The 24,326-nt window shown below is 43.3% G+C and overlaps 1 protein-coding gene across 11 annotated transcripts; it reads right to left on the bottom strand.

Moving 5' to 3' along the window:
* Positions 1–1,299: 1,299 nt before the first annotated feature.
* On the bottom strand, positions 1,300–6,126 carry LOC119301626. Of its 11 annotated transcripts, none has more exons than XR_005147128.1 (6): positions 5,843–6,126; positions 5,652–5,759; positions 5,483–5,563; positions 4,707–4,798; positions 2,383–2,528; positions 1,300–2,300 (listed from the first exon to the last, which is right to left on the bottom strand). XR_005147128.1 is itself a non-coding variant. In XM_037578622.1 (4 exons), the coding sequence occupies exons 1-4, from the start codon at positions 5,908–5,910 to the stop codon at positions 3,337–3,339; spliced, it is 279 nt and encodes a 92-aa protein (XP_037434519.1). In that variant the 5' UTR covers positions 5,911–6,126; the 3' UTR covers positions 2,538–3,336. The 11 variants fall into 11 exon arrangements, 4 of the variants coding, with proteins under 4 accessions (XP_037434519.1, XP_037434516.1, XP_037434520.1 ...); XR_005147129.1 differs by lacking the exon at positions 4,707–4,798 and having other exon boundaries at positions 1,314–1,358; positions 2,253–2,300; XR_005147132.1 differs by lacking the exons at positions 1,300–2,300; positions 2,383–2,528 and adding exons at positions 2,538–3,317; positions 3,843–3,874.
* Between the last annotated feature and the right edge of the window lie 18,200 nt (positions 6,127–24,326).

Genomic DNA, 24,326 nt, shown 5'->3' with positions numbered 1-24,326 from the left:
CAAGCCTTCCGTTGTTATCGTATTAGATGGCCTTAAGCCATATTATTGTAATAAGTTCTCTTTTGAGACATTCGATGTAATAAGTGTGTGATTGCTACTCTGTTATAAATCCTTCGAGTATTGTGTGTGTCAGCATTACCGATCCAGGGATGACACTGAAGCACAAAGACTTGACCGTTTGAGGTCGGGTCGCTACAACCTCCTTATATCTTCCTCAAAACAGCCACCATACCTACGTATTATGGCATTTCCATAGCCATTCCAAGATATATTGCCATCCAACTTTCCATCGTTCCATTTATTATGACACGCATCATCATATTGCTTTGCATGATCATGTAGTTGACATCGTATTTGTGGCAAAGCCACCGTTCATAATTCATACATGTCACTCTTGATTCATCGCAATCCCGGTACACCACCGGAGGCATTCATATAGAGTCATACTTTGTTCTAGTATCGAGTTGTAATCATTGAGTTGTAAATAGAAGTGTGATGATCATTATTTTCTAGAGCATTATCCCAAGAAGGCCCAAAAAAAGAAAAAGGCCATAAAAAAGAGAACCCAAAAAAAAGGCCATAAAAAGAGAAGGCCCAAAAAAAGAGAGAAAAGAAGAGAAGGCACTACTGGAATCTGGCAGGCATGGTCGGCGGATGGCAAAGGCTTTGCCATCTGCCAGCAGATGACAAACAGTTTGTCTGAAATCCTGCCGGCAAAGGCTTCTTTGCCGTCTGCTGGCTGATGGCAAAGAGCCTGTGGCTTTGCCATCAGCTGGCAGATGGCAAAGCCTCTTAACGGGGTTAGCCCCGTTAGAAGGCTAACGACATACTTTGCCGTCAGCCAACAGATGGCAAAGGTTGCAGGCTCTTTGCCGTCGGCCAGCAGATGGCAAAGGCTGCAGGCTCTTTGCCGTGTGCCAGTAGATGACAAAGGTTGCATGCTTTGCCGTCTGCCAGCACATGGCAAAGAGCTTTGTCATCTGCTGGCAGATGGCAAAGAGCCCAAATAGGCCAGCCCAAATTTTACATGTAAATGACACGTGGCCTCTTTGCCATCTGCCAGCTGATGGCAAAATGACCCCATTTAACTTTGTTTTTCTTATATCAATTCATTTTCACAGAAAATCAAACACAAATATATTTATATGACCAATATAGCATATTCAACACAAATTACCAATAGTCATGAACACATATATCCAATACATGTTACCAATAGTAGCAAGTTTCATCCGTACATATACATAGTTTCATCAATATTACACAGTTTCATCCATAGATAGCAAGTTTCACAAGGTCAAAACAAAAACTAAATACAAGCACTCCATCAACCCAAGCTTCCGTGATCTTAAGCAAATCTGTAAAATGGGAAAGAAGAAAGTTAGAAGAAGAAGATTATTATGATGCAACTAAAATGTGTGATAACGATGTTTATCAAAATAGGGCTAACCGTTCATGAAGAGCAAATTACGTAGCATAGCGTTACCATCAATCAGTTGAGCACTTGTAAGGCACAAATAAATAGATTCACTTACAATAGCTCAGCATTGACGAAGAACCAAGTGCCAAAACAAAACGATGCAGTAGCTCCGTGCCAAATCCAACACATAATTTCTTAGAAAATAAAGCAGAACTCAACCAAGCCTAGAACAGAAATCGGAATTGCAGGCAATAAATCGTAAGTGATGCGTTTTTATTTCATTCACAGAGCAAAAATGTCAGGTGAGTAATTTGTTGGTGGTAGAATGACATTAATAGCATATGATTCTACATACAGAACTGTTTGACGATCAATATTTACGCCAAGAAAATGCCTAAAAACCTACCACCCTTTTGCACATCTAAAAACATTTGCCAGACCAGAACATTGTGCAAGCTATTGTAAATGACTGAACATCGTAAATGGAGCAGACTGAAAACGTCCGAACATTTCTGAACTTTCCACTCTCACTCTCTCTTCTCTCTCGGTTTTCTTCTTGCTGGCGAAGCTATTCAGGCCAGCTCTCACGTCGGCGATCACACCAGCAAGGAGAACACACAATGTTGCTGCTAGTCTATCAATAACATAAATGCTAAGCTAGTGCATACCTAAGAGTAAGAACACACAAAGAAATAACATAAACAGCATTCAAGATTTGCAACCTTGAAGTCTGCTTAGTAACGAAGCAAAATGAGCAACCATGGAAAAATGAGGTCACTGGGCACACCATCCCCGGGGGTGTAACCACGAGAGTCGTTGCCTGCCAGCTTACCATGAGAGTCGCCACTGTCCTCTTCCTTACTGACCAAGCCTTTAGAATCTTCAGGCATGCAAAAATTCCATCCTGAATTAGGATCACGTAGGTGTTTCAAAGCTACTGAATCTTTTGAGTTCATATTTACCTTGATTGTATCGGTTACCAGAGCAAACTTCGGCTCCCTGGGTCCCGTCCAAATCATCAAGGGCTATATGAAACCAGAAGCATTCGCAGATGCCTGAATCGGTTAATCAAATATCTCCAGCCACCATCTCTCTGGCGCCCAAATGCCTGGTTTATGAAAAAAGGCACCAGGTTTAGATCATCAAGTTACAAGAACTAATGATCAGGAAGAAATGACAGAAATGTTGCCCGTGTATTTCATTCACAGAGCAAAACTGACGGTCAAGTAATTTGTTGGTGGAAGAATGACAATAATAGCAGATGATGCTATATCCAGAACTGTTGAAGGGAAAGATGCAAAATTAAGCATTGACCACTAATCGCCACGTCTTCTTATGTATTATCAATACAGTAAAACGGAGTAAGAACAAAATATATACCTATACTAATTACAGACTCCCTAGAAATTCACACATTAATTAGAAATTAGGAGTCGTTAATTTGGTGGGGCCGAGTTATTACGGTGTAGATCAATCCTAAATTCCCACGTCAATAAAAAAATTCCCAAACGAAAAAAAAGAAAAAGATTGGAACATGCGCTCTGTCTCTCTCCCAATCTCACGTGATTCTCTCCGTCCTCTCTGATCAAGATTAGATAAGAGCCCCCGTAAATAAAAGATTAGAGCAGAGCCGGTTCAAAAAAATGATGAAAGAAGAGTCCATCTAATTTAAAAGAAGAGTCCAGGTGAATACAAGTCACGCATGTTGTAGGCCCAGTACATCACGTACCCTTCATGTCTCCTAAACAGAGCAAACCATCCATTCAATCTCTGTATTTTCTGTTTACAAGCGTTGGATCAAATACATAGAGAGTCCATGCATGTTGTCTATCACGTACAGATTTTACCATGCCTTCCACGTCTTCCCTTTGAAGATTCAGTCGCTTGGCCTTTCCTGCTGCACCAAGGCATCGAACTCATTGGTCTTCTCCATGCTGTCTGGAATACCGGCTTCAGACTAGACACAGAGGTACACCTTACATGGCACAATACATACGATGTCCCAAATGCAAACAGATCATCATGCAGGTTTGGTTCATGCAAAGTATTAGACAATTTTTTAATTCTCTTGCATGCACTGTAGTTTTGGGAGGTACGGTCTCTCCTACTATCTCCATTCCTAAATATAAGTCTTTTTAGAGATTCTAATATAAACTACATACGGAGCAAAATAAGATAATCTACACTCTAAAATACGTCTATATACATCCATATGTAGTTTCTATTTAAAACTCTCAAAGGACTTATATTTAGAAACAAAGGGAGTATTTTGCATGATACTCCCTGAGTAGGAATTCCTGATTGTTTGCAAGTGTGGGGTTGCTGATAATTACCGGTATCTAAAGCATGATTATATCCTTTTTGTGGCCTTATAAATACATGAAACTAACTATTAAAAATACCAATAAATAGGAATACTTACTGCGGCAAACTCAGCGTGTATCCAAAGTACAACTGCTTTAAAAAATGATAAAAAATATCCCCGTCAATGTTGAAAGCATAAATCTAGACGTTTAGAGAAGCATGTAAACTGCAGTTAAATGTTTCCACTATCACTAAAAATGGTAGTAAAATAAACCTCGCAAAATGTAATGGGCCGAGAGAATATGAAACGCTAGAACACCGTGCAGGGATCCACTATTTTCAACATCATTTTTAATCAAACGGAACTGGATTATTATTGTTGTTCCATGTAGTGCACTTCTACTTATGCATGTTGTATATGTCAATATTAATCCGTAAAATGTTTTATCAGTGTATTTTGCATATTTTAAGATCAAATTAACTCAATCAGGCTCAATCGTTTTGTTATCCGGAGAAGTACGACATATGCGACACCAACACATTTCATTTTGGGGGCTTCTATAGACTTCCAAAAATTAGTAAAGGAATCATGTATTGAGTTTTTCATTTGCAACTATTTTTCTCCATGGATGCACTAATTATCTGACCGTAATATCACATGCTCATATTTTCAAATCCGGTCTAAATCTAAGGGTGTACTATCCTATGACACAACGAAATATGCATACATTGTGACACAGTTGAGTATTAGAGGTAACGAACATATGATCTAATTACAAATTGGAGGAAGGTATGTGACTCCTCCTGTCTATGTCTAATAAAGGTAAACAATTTATTTGCATATCTAAAGACAAATACTAAAACAATATGAGTTTTTTTTATAATTCATACAAACTCTCTCTTGCGAAAAATACTGCAAGTGCTAGCCCGTGCAGATGCACGGGTTGACGACTAGTAAAACTAATTGGGGAAAGGAGCTCACTAGGTTAGAGGCTGCGCTTGTGCAAGAAGTCCAGACACCACAGTCACGACATGACAGTTGTAATTGAGTACATGAACTTGATAGATTTTGCGCTGGAAAGAAATATAGATTTTTAGATATCCGAAGCAATCTTCCAAATGGTCAACATATGCATCAAGACACCTCCAGCGCCATTAGTTCTAGTAGTAGTAGTAGTAGTAGTACTTTGTACGCATGATCTGAGACTCAGTGCTAAAACTAAATGCGCATGATTTACTAATTTTCAGTACTTCAGATTGTGCCTCATGCTGAAACAGCAAGAGAGGCGAGTGACGGGCAAACAACTTGATGAGCTAATGATTCAGCAGAAAAAAAATGTGAAAAACTTTTTTTTCTGTTCCTAGGTTTGACGATCAATATTTACGCCAAGACCATGCCAAAAAGCAACTACCCTTTTGCACATCAAAAATCATTTGCCAGGCCAGAACATTTGTGCAAAGTACTGAAAATGACTGAACATTGTGAAGGGAGCAGACTGAAAATGACTGAACATTTATGAACTTTCCACTCAGTCTCTTCTCTCTCAGTTTTCTTCTTGCTGACGAAGCTATTCAGGCCACGTCGGCAATCACACCGGCAAGGGGAACACTACACACCCGCAATCTCAGGATGAATGTTTTAATTGGCTTGAAACAACTCGAAACCCTATGGCTCGATGGCCTGCACAAAATTTCACCGTGGCTCTCTGGCCGTGGACACAAAGCAGAGAGAGAGAGAGAGAGAGAGTAGTGGCTTACCGCCTAATGTCAGGGAGGAAGCAGAACCGAGGCCACCAGTGGGAGTCGTCGGAGTGGAAGAGGACTCCACCATATGGTGGTCTGCTCGTGTGAGGAAACCAACCGCATCAGGGAGGGAAGGGAGCCAAGAATCGAGACGAACAGAGGAAGAGGGGGAGAAAGAGGTCACCTTGGCAACATAATCATGGCGGTGAGGTTGAGCAGCGTGGTGGTGGTGAGCGTCCTCCTTCCCCAGATCCGATGGGAGCAGCTGCTCCTCCATGGCCCCAAAACTAGACTGCACACGGCGAGCCCCCGTCAGATGCGGAAGGTGATGAAGAAAACGAGAAGAAGGAACAAAAGGGGAGGAGGGATCCATACCGTGTGCAGGATGGAGAGGGGTATTGAGCTCGGTCGCCATGCCGCGGGCTTAGGGTTTCGGGGCGCATTGAGGGATGGCTGCGGCTGCCGCCGAATGGGAGCTCCACCCCTGACTCCTCCTCTGCCGCTGCGGGGATGTGGCGGAGTAGCCAGCTCGAGGACGACGGATATTCACGCCGCGTCAGCGGATCGAGATCGAGAAGGGAAGAGGGTGGCGGCGGGGTGCTTGGGCGGCGGCGGGTGAGATGCGTGGGAGAGAGGGAGAGGAGGGGAGAGTGGGAGGGGATAGAGGCCACAGTTTTTTTTTACTTGAAAAAATAACCTCATCTCTTTGCCATCTGCCAGCAGATGGCAAAGAGGTGGGGCTGGTACGCCATTACATCCCTGACGGCCACAGAATTTGCCAACCTCTTTGCCATTGCCATCCACTGGCAGATGGCAAAGAATTGGCTGATGGAAACCATGTTTTTTGCCGTCTGTCAGTTCTTTGCCATCTGTTTTTTATAAGCAGATGGCAAAGACGTTCTTTGCCATCCGCTGGCAGATGGCAAAGAGCTGGCTGATGACAAATTCCCTGTTTTCAGTAGTGAGGGACAATGCTACTATCCTTTGCCACACTTGTGCTTCAAAGTAGTACAATAATCCTCATGATAGAGAGTCTCTTGTTTTGTCACTTTCATATATTAGTGGGAATTTTTCATTATAGAACTTGTCTTGTATATTCCAACAATGGGCCTCCTCAAGTGCCCTAGGTCTTCGTGAGCAAGCAAGTTGGATGCACACCCACTTAGTTTCTTTTGTTGAGCTTTCATACATTTATAGCTCTAGTGCATCCGTTGCATGACAATCCCTACTCTTCGCATTAACATCAATCGATGGGCATCTCCATAGCTCATTGATTAGCCTCGTTGATGTGAGACTTTCTCCTTTTTTGTCTTCTCCACATAACCCCCATCATCATATTCTATTCCACCCATAGTGCTATGTCCATGGCTCGCGCTCATATATTGCGTGAAAGTTTATAGGTTTGAGATTACTAAAGTATGAAACAATTGCTTGGCTTGTCATCGGGGTTGTGCATGATGAGAGCATTCTTGTGTGACGAAAATGGAGCATCACCAAACTATATGATTTTGTAGGGATGAACTTTCTTTGGCCATGTTATTTTGAGAACACATGATTTCTTAGTTAGTATGCTTGAAGTATTATTATTTTTATGTCAATATGAACTTTTATCTTGAATCTTATGGATCTGAATATTCTTGCTATAATAAAGAGAAATACATGATGAATATGTTAGGTAGCATTCCACATCAAAAAATTTGTTTTTATCATTTACCTACTCGAGGACGAGCATGAATTAAGCTTGGGGATGCTGATACGTCTCCAACGTATCTATAAGTTTTTATTGTTCCATGCTAATATATTATCAACCTTGGATATTTTATATGCATTTATATGATATTTTATATGATTTTTGGGACTAACCTATTAACCCAGAGCCCAGTGGCAGTTTCTGTTTTTACCTTTTTTTAGAGTATCACAGAAAAGGAAAATCAAACGGAGTCCAATTGACCTGAAACTTCACGGAACTTATTTTTGGAAGGAAAGCAACCCAGGAGACTTGGAGCCTACGTAAGGTAAGCAACAAGGAAGCCACGGGGCAGGGGGGCGCGCCCACCCCCCTAGGCACGCCCTCCACCCTCGTGGCTCCCCTGACGTACTTCTTCAGCCTATATATCTCCATATACCCTAAAACGACCGGGAAGCACAATAGATCGGGATTTCCGCCGCCAAAAGTCTTCGTAGCCACCGAAAGCCAATCTAGACCTGTTCCGGCACCCTACCGGAGGGGGGGGGGGGAATCCCTCTCTGGTGGCCATCTTCATCATCCCGGTGCTCTTCATGACGAGGAGGGAGTAGTTCTCCCTCGGGGCCGAGGGTATGTACCAGTAGCTATGCGTTTGATCTCTCTCTCTCTCTCTCTCTCTCTCTCTCTCTCGTGTTCTTGAGGTGGTACGATCTTGATGTATCGCGAGCTTTGCTATTATAGTTGGATCTTATGATGATTTCTCCCCCCTCTACTCTCTTGTAATGGATTGAGTTTTCCCTTTGAAGTTATCTTATCGGATTGAGTCTTTAAAGATTTGAGAACACTTGATGTATGTATTGCCGTGCGTATCTGTGGTGACAATGGGATACCACATGATTCACTTGATGTATGTTTTGGTGATCAACTTGCGGGTTCCGCCCATGAACCTATGCATAGGGGTTGGCACATGTTTTCGTCGTGATTCTCTGGTTGAAACTTTGGGGCACTCTTTGAGGTTCTATGTGTTGGTTGAATAGATGAATCTGAGATTGTCTGATGCATATCGTATAATCATACCCACGGATACTTGAGGTGACATTGGAGTTTCTAGGTGACATTAGGGTTTTGGTTGATTTGTGTCTTAAGGTTTTATTCTATTATGAACTCTAGGGCTGTTTGTGACACTTATAGGAATAGCCCAACAGATTGACTGGAAAGAATAACTTTGAGGTGGTTTCGTACCCTACCATAATCTCTTTGTTTGTTCTCCGCTATTAGTGACTTCGGAGTGACTCTTTGTTGCATGTTGAGGGATAGTTATATGATCCAATTATGTTATTATTGTTGAGAGGACTTGCACTAGTGAAAGTATGAACCCTAGGCCATGTTTCAACACATTGCAATACCGTTTACGCTCACCTTTATCATTCGTTACCTTGCTGTTTTTATATTTTCAGATTACAAATACCTTTATCTACTATCCATATTGCACTTGTATCACCATCTCTTCGCCGAACTAGTGCACCTATACAATCTACCATTGTATTGGGTGTGTTGGGGACACAAGAGACTTTTTGTTATTTGGTTGCAAGGTTGCTTGAGAGAGACCATCTTCATCCTACGCCTCCTACGAATTGATAAACCTTAGGTCATCCACTTGAGGGAAATTTGCTACTGTCCTACAAACCTCTGCACTTGGAGGCCCAACAACGTCTACAAGAAGAACGTTGTGTAGTAGACATCACCCACAAGTATAGGGGATCGCAACAGTTTTCGAGGGTAGTGTATTCAACCCAGATTTATAGATTCGACACAAGGGGAGCCAAAAAATATTTGTAAGCATTAGCTGTTGAGTTTTCAATTCAACCACACCTGGCGATTAATTATCTGCAACAAAGTGATCAGTAGCAAAATAGTATGATAGTGTTGATAATTGTAGCAGCAGCAATAGTAACGGTAACAATGATAACAGTGATTTTGTAGCAAGTGAAACAATAACGATAGCAGTAGTAACTTAGCAAAAACAATATAAGAGAAATTCGTAGGCATTGGGTCGACGATTTGTTGGATGATATTTATCATGTGACAGTCATAACCTAGGGCAATACAACACTAGCTCCAGTTCAGAAATAAAATGTAGGCATGTCACTACTGCAGGATGGTCCAAACGCGACAGTCGAATCAGAGACCCTTCGACGAAACTATGTGTGATGCCATAATCGCAAACGGTGATGTAAAAAACCGTCAAAAAAGGTGCAAAACATTTGCGATGACAGATGCATCAAACACGGTTCAGAATTTTGTTGCGTGTGCGATGCAGGGCATACGGTTCAGCTCAATGAACTGTTTGTGATGAGGAGGCACAAAAGAAACGGGCAGCCAGATGAAGGCGTGTGCGATATACAACATACGTTTCACTGGGATGAACTGTGTTTGATTAGGCAACACAATGGAAACGGTTCAACTGAACAAGATGTGTGTGATACGCGGCAAACAGGTCCGTAATCTGAAATGTGTGCGAAGACCAATAATAACACAGACGATTGCTGCTAATAAGCCGTGTGAATTGCTCTATCTATAGTAGAATAACATGTATATATATATATAACTGAAATAAACATCCAATTACATAAGTGACTATACAATCATTCGCACACACCTCAATAAACAATTGCATGCATTCTAAAGTAGGAGAAACGATCGTCTAGTCATCTACTTCTTGTGACGCTCCCACCACTACTATGTGGCTCGATCCCTCGTCTGGGTCAGGAAGAAGACAATTCCTCATGTCAACGATCCGCATGTACATCTTGTAGCTTGTGTACACGTCCCTGGCCGCATACTTGACATGTTGTTCATCCAGTCTCTTATGCTACACACTGTGCCAGGCGTTCTTGTCCTTATTGCTCTCTTTCTTCATCTTCACGCAGTAGGGGTCGTTGATGGCCGAGGCGAGGTCTACCAGGGAGTTCAGTTTGCTTTTGCCGGTGCCCCAGACCTTCTAGTGGTGCTGGATGTTGACAAGATTCGGCCATTTCAAGTCTGAAACCTTGAGCGCTTTTAGATCGTTGGTGGTGTCCACCATAGCGAAACTGTAGTCGAAACTCTTGATAAACCAGGAGAAACGCTCGCAAGGCCTTGTGGCAAGGTGGAAGTGGTAGACGAGGACGTCATGTCGCACGCACAACTGGGCGACGACAACCTTCTGATCGTGCCCGGCACGACCGATGGTGTACTCGAGGTCGAAGCCGACCACTCGGTACTTGTCCTCAGCAAGGAACTACTCCATAGTTTGGATGGAGCTCTCCACCAAGACCGGATCGTTCGTGTACACCACCGAGAGGGCCTTCCCGCTCACGTGGGTGTCCACTACGTGATGCGTGGTGAACTGCCCGCCGTTGTCGTCGTCAGCCACCGGGAGCGCTATTGGAACCGCTGGATGTCCTCTCTGTATGTGTCCTTGTGGGTGTGCCTACTGTGACGTGTGAGACGAGAGATGAAGGTAAATGGCCGCAGGAATAAAAGGGGGCCGGGCGGCGTGGATTCTCGGCGCGTCCGCATGGCAGTTTTTGCAGCGGGTAACTACATCGTTGCGCCGCGTTCGGGGCAACCGCTTGCACACGAACGTGCGTGATCGTGCGCCGGCCCAAAACACTGGCAGTGGGTGTGGAGGGACGAGGGCAGAGCACCCGGAGAGACACGTGAGCAGAGCGCGCACGGCGGGACGCGAGCAGAGCGCACCGCGGCCGTCTGAACCGCAAGCAACCACACGCATGGAGCAGTTCAACACGCAACAAATGGCCGCCTACAAGCCGGCCGACAGTTGCGCTGCTGCGTAGAGAGCGGCTGTGTGGTACCACCTCCATCTACTCTATAGTCTCCTTTATATTCCGTGCCATACTTTGCCCTCAAATTTAACCAAGAAAATGTTCATGCATGTTTTAAAAATTATATAATTAGAAACTATGTTCAAATACAAATCCAACTATATTATCTTTGGCGACATTCATTCGTATTTTATTAGTTAAATCATACTTACAAACCAGGACAGTGGTATTGTAGGTCATTAAATCGCAGACGTTTTTTATTAACCGTATATGTAAGTGGCCTTTTATTCTCCTCTCGCACGTCTTGTCCCCCGCTGCCGCAGACAGCTTACAGCGCAAGCTTGCGCAGCGCGCGGGGGCGTTCTTGCCAAATGTGGCGCCAATGAATCGTCGGTGAGCCCGTGCCCGCGCAACCTCGCAGGTTCCCGCGCAAGCTTCCCGCCTGACTCGGTGAAATCCCCCAAAATCCCAATGCTTACCGGCTAGCTATAAAAACGCTCACTGCCGGTGCCTCCCGCGTCGTATTTTCCCCTCCATCCCTGTAGCTTATCTCGTTCGCTTCTCCCACATTTGCCAATGGCACCGGTCCGTCATCGTCTCTCAGCCACTTCGTCGTCATCAGAGGACAGCTGCAGCTGGGAGGCTACACCGCGGCGGCGGCGTAGTCCCTGGCATACTCTAGTGCGCGTGGTGTTCCTGTTGGGTGTGCGCGGAACACCCACCACACGCTCCGCCACCGGTGCCCGTTGGCAGCTGTTGCCGGCCGCCGTTGTCGGCCACCGTTGCCGCCACACCACTGTCGAAAGCCAGGGCCATCGCCCGCTCCGCCACCGCGGCCCGAAGGCGGGAGATGGCCGTTGTGGCCGCCACCCCACTGCCGGCCACTGTGGCCATCACCCGCTCCGCCACCGCAGCCCGAAGGCGGGAGGTGGTGGCCATGGCCGCCACCCCATCGTTGGCCGCCGTAGCCGCCAGCCCACCATCGACCGCCGGGGTTATCCCCCACTCCGCCACCGCCGCCTGAAGGCGGGAGGGGGAGGTGGATGCCTACACGTGCGACAATGACCTAGCGCGCTACACCGGTTCCTGTGGTAGGAGGAAGAGCGCCTCGTCGAGCATGCAAAGGGCCTTACTGCCGCAGTGGCAGCAACACACGCCACCTCAGAGGCGAGGAATCAGGCGATCTATGAGGAGAACCATAGCTTTAGGAGGGGTCGTTTGGAGCGGCAGAGGGCGTTCGAGGCGATCGTCGCTGAAGCTGCATTAGCGGCAGGCACCGCATTGCAGTTGCCCGGCTCGCCGGTAGGCTCCTCCTCGTTCGCCTCTTACTGAGTGCGCTCGGCAGAGGAGAGACAGACGGAAGTTGTACAATGCCCCTCCGCAGCAGTAGTAGTATTTAGGGGCTATTTTTTTCAGTTCATCTGACTATAGATGTGGTGGAACTACACAATGTACTTAAAATTAGCTAGTATATATAGTTGAACTAGCTATTTCAGTACGTGGTTGGCAACAATTGGGGAAAAGTTTGGTCGGTTCAACTGTCGAGTTCAACTATTTGTATAAATTAAGAACGACTACTTAATCTATGAATGAAATCTATGCTTAATTACTGAATTTTAGTTGCAAAAATTAGATACTGCTACTGATTTTTAGCTTCATATTTTGACAAATCGCAGTGTTACAAGGATTGACAAATCTTACCAAATTGTTTGTACGTGGTTCCACACGGGTCATCCAAAACAACTATTTGCGTTGAAGCAATGCACAAATCCTGCGCTGCTCTCACTTTGCATATGGGTGTTCTATCTAAAACGTTTGCGACCAAGAGCTGCAGAAATCCTGCTCGGCACATTTTCTCTTGGCTTCCTGGGGAAGCTGTCGGTTTGCATACGGGTGTTCTAACTAAAACGTTTGCGACGAGTGTTTTATATTTAAAACGTGAATTAAATTGTGGCTTGGGCGCCATTAATGGGGAGGATGCGAGCAAGGCGGGCGACCAAGGAAGTCAAAGGGCTCGCTTCCTAGTGAGCCTACATAGCGTACAGCTCGCACACTTTCCGGTGAGCCTGCGCACTCAAGGACAGCTTGCACGCCTCTTGGTCAGCCTGTGCACCGGACGGCGCTCGCATGCCTCCCGTTCTGGATAGGTTAAGTAGCTGTCTGCACGGCACCTCCTACAGCCATTAAAACCAAGATATGTGGCGTCACATGAATGGTTAATAGAATTTTGGATTTGCTAGAATTTAAAAACCAGATATCTCAATGTTTTGCCGGCAAATCAACGGTGCCCTGGTGTTTGAAATTCATTCTCATTTCTTGCATGGGACCTAAGCATGCATCCAAGGACACATATTTGATTTTTCAACCAATTTATATGCACTGGAGCATGTGCATGCAGTTCAAATATGAATTATGAACATAAATGCATTGAAAACTCACTTAATGCATAAAAATGTCCAAATGAACCCCGAAAAATTACAAAAATTCACACAACACTCCTGTTGTTCTATGTTGACACGAGAAAAAAATTTGAAAGCAATAAGAGGCAATGGATATCGTTTCGTCCATAAAGGTGGGACGTTCCCTACCGAAAACCATCATGCTTGTTGTGAGAAGCTCCGGTTTGTGAGAAGCATATACCCAAACCTGCCCCAAATGGGACAAAATTTGTACCACGACATGTTGATGCCGCTCCATGATAACATGCCGAGTTTCATGAATTTCAGATGAGTTTTGGATTTACTAGAATTTGGAAACCATGCATCTCAATGTTTTGCCGGCAATCAACGGTGCCCGGTGTTTGAAATCCATTCCCATTTCTTGCATGGGACCTAAGCATGCACCGAAGGACACAGATTTGATTTTTCAACCAATTTATATGCACTGGAGCATGTGCATGTAGTTCAAATTTGAATTATGCACATAAATGCACTGAAAACTCAGTTAATGCATAAAAATGTCCAAACGAACCCTAAAAAATCACAAAAAATCACACACACTCATGTTGTTCTACATTGACATGATAAAAAAAATTGAAAGTAATAAGAGGCAATGGATATCGCTTCGTACACAAAGGTGGGACGTTCCCTACCAAAAACCATCATGCTTGTTGTGAGAAGCTCCGGTTTGTGAGAAGCATATACCCAAACTCGCCCCAAATGGGACAAAATTTGTACCACGGCATGTTGATGCCGCTCCATGATAGCATGCCAAGTTTCATGAATTTTAGACGAGTTTTGGAATTACTAGAATTTAAAAACCATGCATCTCAATGTTTTGCCGGCAATCAACGGTGGCCCGGTGTTTGAAATTCATTCCCATTTCTTGCATGGGACCTAAGCATGCACCCAAGGACACATATTTGATTTTTCAACCAATTTATATACAGCGGAGCATGTGCATGTAGTTCGAATTTGAATTATGCACATAAGTGCACTAAAAACTCGGTTAATGCATAAAAATGTCCACACGAACCTTGAAAAATCACAAAAAATCACACAAAACTCATGTTGTTCTATGTTGACATGATAAAAAAATTGAAAGCAATAAGAGGCAATGGATATCGTTTCGTCCACAAAGGTGGGAAATTCCCTACCGAAAACCATCATGGTTGTTGTGAGAAGCTCCGGTTTGTGAGAAGCATATCCCCAAACCTGCCCCAAATGGGACAAAATTTGTAGAACGGCATGTTATTGCCGCTCCATGATAGCATGCCAAGTTTCATGAATTTCAAACGAGTTTTGGATTTACTAGAATTTAAAAACCATGCATCTCAATGTTTTGCCGGCAATCAACGGTGCCCCAGTGTTTGAAATTCATTCCCATTTCTTGTATGGGACCTAAGCATGCACCCAAGGACACATATTTGATTTTTCAACCAATTTATATGCAATGGAGCATGTGCATGTAGTTCAAATTTGAATTATACACATAAAATGCATTGAAAACTCAGTTAATGCATAAAAATGTCCAAATGAACCCCGAAAAATCACAAAAAATCACACAACACTCCTGTTGTTCTATGTTGGCATGAGAAAAAAATTTGAAAAGAATAAGAGGCAATGGATATCGTTTCGTCCCCAAAGGTGGGACGTTCCCTATCGAAAACCATCATGCTTGTTGTGAGAAGCTCCGGTTTGTAAGAAGCATATACCCAAACAAACCTGCCCCAAATGGGACAAAATTTGTAGAACGGCGCCGCTCCATGATAGCATGCCAAGTTTCATGAATCTCAGATGAGTTATGGATTTACTAGAATTTAAAAACCATGCATCTCAATGTTTTGCCGGCAATCAACGGTTCCCCGGTGTTTGAAATTCATTCCCATTTCTTGCATGGGACCTAAGCATGCACCCAAGGACACATATTTGTTTTTTCAACCAATTTATATGCACTGGAGCATGTGCATGTAGTTCAAATTTGAATTATACACATAAAATGCATTGAAAACTCAGTTAATGCATAAAAATGTCCAAACAAACCCCAAAAAATCACACAACGCTCCTGTTGTTCTATGTTGGCATGAGAACAAAATTGAAAGCAATAAGAGGCAATGGATATCGTTTCGTCCCCAAAGGTGCGACGTTCCCTACCGAAAACCATCATGCTTGTTGTGAGAAGCTCTGGTTTGTGAGAAGCATATACCCAAACCTACCCCAAATGGGACAAAATTTGTACCACAGCATGTTGATGCCGCTCCATGATAGCATGCCAAGTTTCCTGAATTTCAGACGAGTTTTGGATTTACTAGAATTTAAAAACCATGCATCTCAATGTTTTGCCGGCAATCAACGGTGTCCTGGTGTTTGAAATTCATTCCCATTTCTTGCATGGGACCTAAGCATGCACCCAAGGACACAGATTTGATTTTTCAACCAATTTATATGCACTAGAGCATGTGCATGTAGTTCAAATTTGAATTATACACATAAAATGCATTGAAAACTTAGTTAATGCATAAAAATGTCCAAATGAACCCCGAAGAATCACAAAAAATCACACAACACTCCTGTTGTTCTACGTTGGCATGAAAAAATGAAAGCAATAAGAGGCAATGAATATCGTTTCGTCTCCAAAGGTGGGACGTTCCCTATCGAAAACCATCATGCTTGTTGTGAGAAGCTCCGGTTTGTGACAGGCATATACCCAAACAAACCTGCCCCAAATGGAACAAAATTTGTAGAACGACATGTTGTTGCCGCTCCATGATTGCATGCCAAGTTTCATGAATCTCGGACGAGTTTTGGATTTACTAGAATTTAAAAACCATGCATCTCAATGTTTTACCGACAATCAATGGTGCCCCGGTGTTTGAAATTCATTCCCATTTCTTGTATGGGACCTAAGCATGCACCCAAGGACACATATTTTATTTTTCAACCAATTTATATGCATTGGAGCATGTGCATGTAGTTCAAATTTGAATTATACACATAAAATGCATTGAAAACTCAGTTAATGCATAAAAATGTTCAAACGAACCCCAAAAAATCACAAAAAATCACACAACACTCCTGTTGTTCTATGTTGGCATGAGAAAAAAATTTGAAAGCAATAAGAGGCAATGGATATCATTTCATCCCCAAAGGTGGGATGTTCCCTACCGAAAACCATCATGCTTGTAGTGAGAAGCTCCGGTTTGTGAGAAGCATATACCCAAACCTGCCCCAAATGGGACAAAATTTGTACCACGACATGTTGATGCTGCTCCATGATAGCATGCCAAGTTTCATGAATTTCAGACGAGTTTTGGATTTACTAGAATTTAAAAACCATGCATCTCAATGTTTTGCCGGCAATCAACGGTGCCCTGGTGTTTGAAATTCATTCCCATTTCTTGCATGGGACCTAAGCATGCACCCAAGGACACATATTTGATTTTTCAACCAATTTATATGCACTGGAGCATGTGGATGTAGTTCAAATTTGAATTGTTCACCTGAAATGGCTAGAAAACCAATTTAATGTATAAAATGTTCAAACGAACCCTGAATAATTCCAATTCTTTTACGACACACATATAGTTGCATGTTCACTCCAGATAAAAGGTCTAGCAATTCAAACACCGTCCATTGCCACTGTGACCCCATTATGTAATTCAAGTCAAGATGAAAAATCAAGTAGATCGCACACTGTTTATTATCAGCAACCGTGTGAGATGTAGTACAAAATATCTTGGAGCACCGTCGGTGTATAGTACGCCTATGGCTTACGCGAGAAGGTGCGTCGACTACAGTCGACAGCCGGCGTCTCAAGCACACTAGCTCGCTCCCCAAATATCATTTCACTGTTCGATTGTCTCTGGTGAAAGATGGGCATGTGGACCCGCGTCGTGAGGACAACTTTGGTGGCCCACTCCGGCGAGAGCGCGGCCATAGCCGCCATGCGCGTGCTAACAAGGTGCATGAGCGCGGCCGCAATTTGCGACCAGGTGGCAAAGGCAGCCCAAACGGCCGCTGTTGCTTCTCAAGTGGCGGCAACAACATCTACCTCGGGGATAACAACTGGTGAGAGCGGCACATCAGCTTTCCGTTCCACAACGGCGGCCTCAGCCCTGATGGAGGCCACCCACGCCCAGCTCCTGGCGGTCACCGCACAAATCGAACGAAGCTTCTCCGACAACGGTCGGCAACCCACGAGCGAAGAGCTGGCAATCGCCGAGAGCATTCGAGCAGCCGTCCGTTCCTCCGCCGCATACCTTGCGATGACGGAGCCTGTCCAAGCCCAGATTGCGTCCGCCCACACCCAACTCGTGGCGGCCTTTTCCAAAGAGATGGTGGACGCGGATGGCAAGATTCTTGCCGAGTATGGTGCGATGGATGCCATGGATCCCCTTCCTCAGGAGACCGTCGAGCGCGAGCTGGACATGGAGGTGGCAGCGGAGATCGACGAGCACCAGCCGTAGTAGTACTCTATGTTTTGTTTAATTAAGAGCACCGGTTTTTTATTTGTTAGAGTAATGTTTAGGTCATCTAGCTCTGTTTAATTGCTGAACTTGATCGATTAAGAAGTGTGGGTGTGCTATAGTCTCCTTTGTGTACCCAAATTATGCAATGATGTGGATGACCGCTATAATCATGGAAATCTGAACCAAAACTTTTGACGTTCAAACTCATCACACACGGGTTAAGCTATCTGAATCGTTTGTGATGTCCACATATCATACACAGTTCTGAATAAGGGACCGTGTCTGATGACACTTTGCGCGCCAGTTTTTTTTTGCGCGCCAATTTTTTGGTTGAAGCGATTCCAAATTTTTGGCTTTCGCGGAAATATCTACCTCCCCGCCCCCTCCCCCTTACCAAAAGCCACATTTCCCCTCTTTTCGCCTTCCTTTCCAAGTTGAAACCTTCACTCCTTGCTTGCAGCGCCGCCGCCTCCTCGCCGATGACCCTCCTTCACACTGCTCGACCTCCTCTATCTAGGCAGGTAATCCACACCCGACCCCCATCTTCCTCCTCCTTCCACATCCTACATGCCCCGACCACCGGCACGAGCGCAACACCTTCCACCCAAATCGCTGACCCCTCCACCAAATAAGCTTCGCCCTAAGCCATGGTGCACACAGTATAGCCAGGACCTCAAAGAGCATTTGGCAGCGGAGAAGCAAATCGCGGCCGCATGAGTGGATGAGGTCACGATGTCTACCATTTGTGCCGACCCCCATATCTTGGAGGATCACCTTGCCAATTTCTAGCTACGCCGGTTAAGCATGCTCGGTTTACCTGTTGCGTGTGCTGCTCCCGCCTTTCCTTCACAAAATCTAGTGAATTGTGCTATCTAGTTTCACCATGCAATCTATTCCTCTAGTGTATATATTCTATATGTCGTGCAGTGTGGTGCTCACTTATTAATTGTTTTGTTAATTAGTTGTTGTCTTCAGTTAACTGTTTGGTTCAATTCTGCAAATGTGATGTTCAATTCTTCAGGCTGCAATTTTGTCTTGTCTTCCATGTGAGAAATAAATCAAATTTATCTTGACAAAATTGTGGGTGCATTCTATTATTGTATACCATGTGAGGAATAAATTGAATTTGGCTGTAGTAAATACATGAGAAACAAATACAATTGCTACAATTGGCTGTAGTTAACTGTTTGGTTAACTCTCTGATCTTCTATTAGGAGTATGTTATATTGTGCAATGTGGTGCTTAGTTAATGTTTGGTTCATTTGTTGTGGTGTTTAGTTAACTGCTTGGTTCAATGTTATATTGTGCAATGTGGTGCTCAGTTAATGTTTGGTTCATTTGTTATGGTGTTTAGTTAACTGCTTGGTTCAATTCTCCAATGCGATGTCTAATTGTCGTGGGTAGAATTTTGTATTGTTGTGCATGTGAGGAATAAATCAAATTTGGATGCACTTAATACATGAGAACCATATATAAGTGCTACATTTCCTAGTTCTTAATCATGCTTGGTTTTGGTAAATGGGTTTTCCGTGTGGCTTCAATTAATCCGATGAATCTGCAATGTGCTTATTTTTCATCAACATGTTTTACTGATAGCATGCGAACCCTTACTTAACCTAATGACTAACTACCTTATATGTGTTGCAGGGAAACAATGGGAAGCAGTGAGGTTTACAATCGAGGTTAGCACATGCATGGTCCATTGTCTAATAGCACATTATTATGCAATTGCAGGAACCATTCTAATATTTTGGTTTTTAACAATTTGGTCTTGCACATGTAGGTCCTGCTGTTAGAGATTTTGACCCACTGTTCGACCCTTTTTGTATATGCGGAAATGAGTTGTCCATGAATAACAATCAAATCAAGAAACTCAGAAAGATTATTAGGATAAAGAAATTAGCGACAAAAAACAACAAGATCTTTGTTTGCACAATGAAGAAGACATCAGTTCACTACAAGATGGTACTAACTATTATACCTTGCATGTTTTTATTCCTTTGCCCCATTTCCAATATAGAGAAGATATTTATGCACATCCTTGTTTTCAGGCCTTTCCAAAGCAGTTCACTGATGATTACCTGAAGGCCTCTATGGTCAGGAGGCGAGGAAGGTTTTCATACAACACCCATGGTTCAATATTGAAGTGTTCCTGAAGAGGTCGAAGGATGGACGGTCAATCATCCATAAGCACTGGCCTAAAGTTGCAAAGACCTTCAACATGAATGAAGGCTCAATATTTGCCTTCCGCTTCAGAAGTTTTCCAGAGGAGATGCATCTGTCTATATACCATCTATGATGCTAATTTCGAAAGGTTCTACATGTTGCATGTGGAACTTGCTGCTGGTGCAGTTGTGTAATGGGGTAGCTGAGTGCTGAAGCTATATCATGTTGTACTCTGATGTATTTCAATTACGAAATTATGCTTCCTTAATATGGAAATGAAATATATTGTGTGCTTAATATGAATGTCAATTAGATTAATAAATGGATTATTAATAATAGTGTAATTATCCTGCTAATGACGAATTAGCCTGCCAATTGGGTTTTGATATTGCAAACGGTTGTTGAAAAAATACCGTGGGTGATGACCTCGGGCAACACACACAGTTTATAGGAATAAACCGTGTTGGATCAATGAACAATCACACATGACTTTGTCTTGAAAACTGTTTGTGTTAGGCCACCTTGCGCAAACGTTTACCACATAAAAACTATGTGTCATGGACAGCCTTTGTCACATAGTTTCTTCTACGGACTATGTGTGCTACATTCAATAATGCAAACGATTTAACGGGAAAAATTGTGTGTGATGTACCTGTGAACGGAAACGTTTTCCTTGGAGCGACTGTGTGGGATGTGCATACGAACGGAAACGTTTAGCGGGGACTGACTGTGTGGGATGTACTTGTGACCGGAAAAAATTTTGCAGCATAATTGTATTTTTTAGCTCTACTATACGTATTTCCGTATTTGAGTGCTCACCGGTCGCACACAACCTCATTTTGTGGAACGTGTGTGCCAGGAGGGCATATCCCCGATGGTTTCTGGGTCGTGTGGGAAGGACCCCCTATCGCTCACACTCACTTGGCGACGGTTCCAAATGCCGTCGCAGAAAGGGGTAAAAAACCGTTTGTTTAGGAGCGACACGCACCAGTATGTATTCCCTAAATAGTCATACGTGCTTATAGAAAGAACTTGCATGACATATTTTGTCCTACCCTCCCATGGCAGTGGGGTCCTATTGGAAACTAAGGGATATTAAGGTATCCTTTTAATAGAGAACCGGAACAAAGCATTAACACACGGTGAATACATGAACTCATCAAACTACGGTCATCACCGGGAAGTGTCCCGACTATTGTCACTCCGGGGTTGCCGGATCATAACACCTAGTAGGTGACTATAACTTGCAAGATCGGATCTTGAACATAGATATAATGGTGATAACATAATGGTTCAGATCTGAAATCATGGCACCCGGGCCCAAAGTGACAAGCATTAAGCATGGCAAAGTCATATCAACATCAATCTCAGAACATAATGGATACTAGGGACCAAGCCCTAACAAAACTAACTCGATTACATGATGAATCTCATCCAACTCCTCACCGACCAGCGAGCCTATGAAGGAATTACACTCCCGGTGGGGAGCATCATGGAATTGACGATGGCGAAGGGTTGGTGATGACGAACATCGAAGAACCCCCTCTCCGAAGCCCCAAACGGACACCAGATCTGGCCTCCTGATGAAGAAGACGAGACGGCAGCGGCTTCGTCTCGTGGAACGCGGTAATTCTTTCTCCCTGATTTTTTTTGGAAAAATAGGATTTTATTGCGTCGGTTTCAGGGTCTACGGTGCCACCAGGTGGGGACAACCCACCTGGACGCGCATGGATGGGGTGGCGCACCTTGGTGGGTTGTGCCCACCCGGGTGCCCCCCTCAGGTGGTTCTTGGCTCCAGAAATTATCTTTTATTGTATAAAAAATTCCTTGCAAAGTTTCGTTCTAATCCAAGAACTTCTATTTCTGCACAAAACAACACCATGGTGATATGTCTCCAACGTATCTATAATTTATGAATTATTCATGCTATTATTTTATCATTCTTGGATGTTTTACAATCATTTTATAACAACTTTATATCATTTTTTGGGACTAACCTATTGACCCAGTGCCCAGTGCCAGTTGCTGTTTTTTGCTTGTTTTTTACATCGCAGAAAATCAATATCAAACGGAGTCCAAACACCACGAAACTTTTTGTGGATTTTTTATGGACCAGAACACCCAATATGGGCTAGAGCAGCACCTGGGGGGGGGGGGTTCCCTAAGGGGGGCACAACCCACCAGGGCGCGCCAGGGCCCCCTGGCGCGCCCAGGTGGGTTGTGCGCACCTCGGTGGCCTCACGTACCCCTTCTTTGCACTATAAGTTCCCAAATATTCTGAAACCCCTCAGGGTTAACCTAGATCAGAAGTTTCGCCGCCGCAGGGCTCTGTAGCCACCAAAAACCAATCTAGACCCGTTCCAGCACCCTGTGGGAGGGGGGAATCATCTCTAGTGGCCATCTTCATCATCCCGGTGGCCACCACGATGAGGAGGGAGTAGTCCACCCTCGGGGCTGAGGGTTTGTACCGGTAGCTATGTGTTTAATCTCTCTCTCTCTCTCGTGATCTATATCATGGGCTTTGTTAATATAGTCGGATCATATGATGTTTCTCCCCTCTATACCCTTGTTGTGATGAATTGAGTCTTTAACCTTTGAAGTTTTGTCTTTTTGGATTGAATATTCAGATATGAGAACACATGATGTATGTCTTGCGGTATGAATACTTGAGGTGACAATGGGGTATCATATTGATTCACTTGATATGTGTTTTGGCATTCAACTCACGGATTTCCGCGGTGACATTGGGATAATCTATGCATTGGGGTTGATGCACGTTCTTATTATCTTTTATCCGATAGAAACTTTGGGGTCTCCTTGTAGTTCCTTGTGTTGGATTGAATATTATGAATATGAACTTGGTTTGGTGTTACTTTATTACGAACTCTAGGATAGATCGAACGGAAAGAATAGTTTTGTGTTATTCTAGTACAAACTCTTGAATAGATCGAACAGAAAGAATAGCTTTGAGGTGGTTTCATACCCTACAAACAATTTCTATCTTTTTTTCTTCGCTAATAGGAACTCGGGAGTGATTCTTTATTGCACTTTGAGGGATAATCATATGATCCAACTACGATAGCACTGTTGGGAGATTGCACTAGCGAAAGTACGGACCCTAGGCCTCATTTTTAAGCATTGCAATACCGTTTTTGTGCCTGTTTAATATTTGTTCATTGCCGTTTCTATTTATTTAGATTATAAAAATATATTTCTACCATCCATATTACACTTTTATCACCATCTCTTCGCCGAACTAGTGCACCTATACAATTTGCCATTATATTGGTTGTGTTGGGGACACAAGAGATTTCTTGTATTTGGTTGCAGGGTCGTTTGAGAGAGACCATCTTCATCCTACACCTCTCACGGATTGTAAACCTTAGGCCATCCACTTGAGGGGAAATTGCTACTGTCCTACAAAACTCTGCGCTTGGAGGCCCAACACGTGTCTACAAGAATAAAGTTGCGTAGTAGACATCAAGCTCTTTTCTGGCGTCGTTGCCGGGGAGGTGAGTGCTTGAAGGTATATATTTAGATCTTTCAATTGAATATGTTAGTTTCTTGTTTATCACTAGTTTGCTTTATAAGAAAACTACATAAAAATGGAATTGAGGTTGCATCATTATTGATCATCTTTATAATATATTTCTTGAAAATGATGGTTCGGAAAATTGTGCTCAACTATTAGAAGAAGAAGTCAATAAAATGTTTGGCACAAAATATTTGAATGATGAGCATGATTGCAATACTGCTAGTATGAATTCTTTGAATATCCATGATGCTAGTGATATGCAAAGCCATAAGCTTGGGAATGCTATATTTGATGAACATGATATTTTTAGTCCCCCAAGTTTTGATGAGAAAATTTATTATGATGATTTCACACCTACTATTTATGATGATTATCTTGATGAAAGTGGATTCGAAGATGTCATGACTTTATTTGATGATGAATCCACTATTTTGGAAGAGGCTGCAATTGATTATGACAACAAAGTTGCTATTTATGATGGTTATGGTGATGCCATGTATGCTATAAAGAATAATGATAATCATGAAACTTGTCATCATGATTTTAATTTTCAATCACATGATTGTTATTTTGTTGAGTTTGCTCCCACTACTATTGATGAGAATAAATTTGCTTGTGTGGAGAGTAACAAAATTTTTATGCTTATGTGTCATGAAAAGAATGCTTTATGTGATGGTTATATTGTTGAATTTCTTCATAATTCTACTGAAAATTATTATGAGGGAGGAACTTATGCT

Source organism: Triticum dicoccoides, chromosome 5A, assembly GCF_002162155.2.
Source record: "Triticum dicoccoides isolate Atlit2015 ecotype Zavitan chromosome 5A, WEW_v2.0, whole genome shotgun sequence".
Lineage (NCBI taxonomy): Eukaryota > Viridiplantae > Streptophyta > Magnoliopsida > Poales > Poaceae > Triticum > Triticum dicoccoides.
This window is presented reverse-complemented; position numbering and strand designations above follow the sequence as displayed.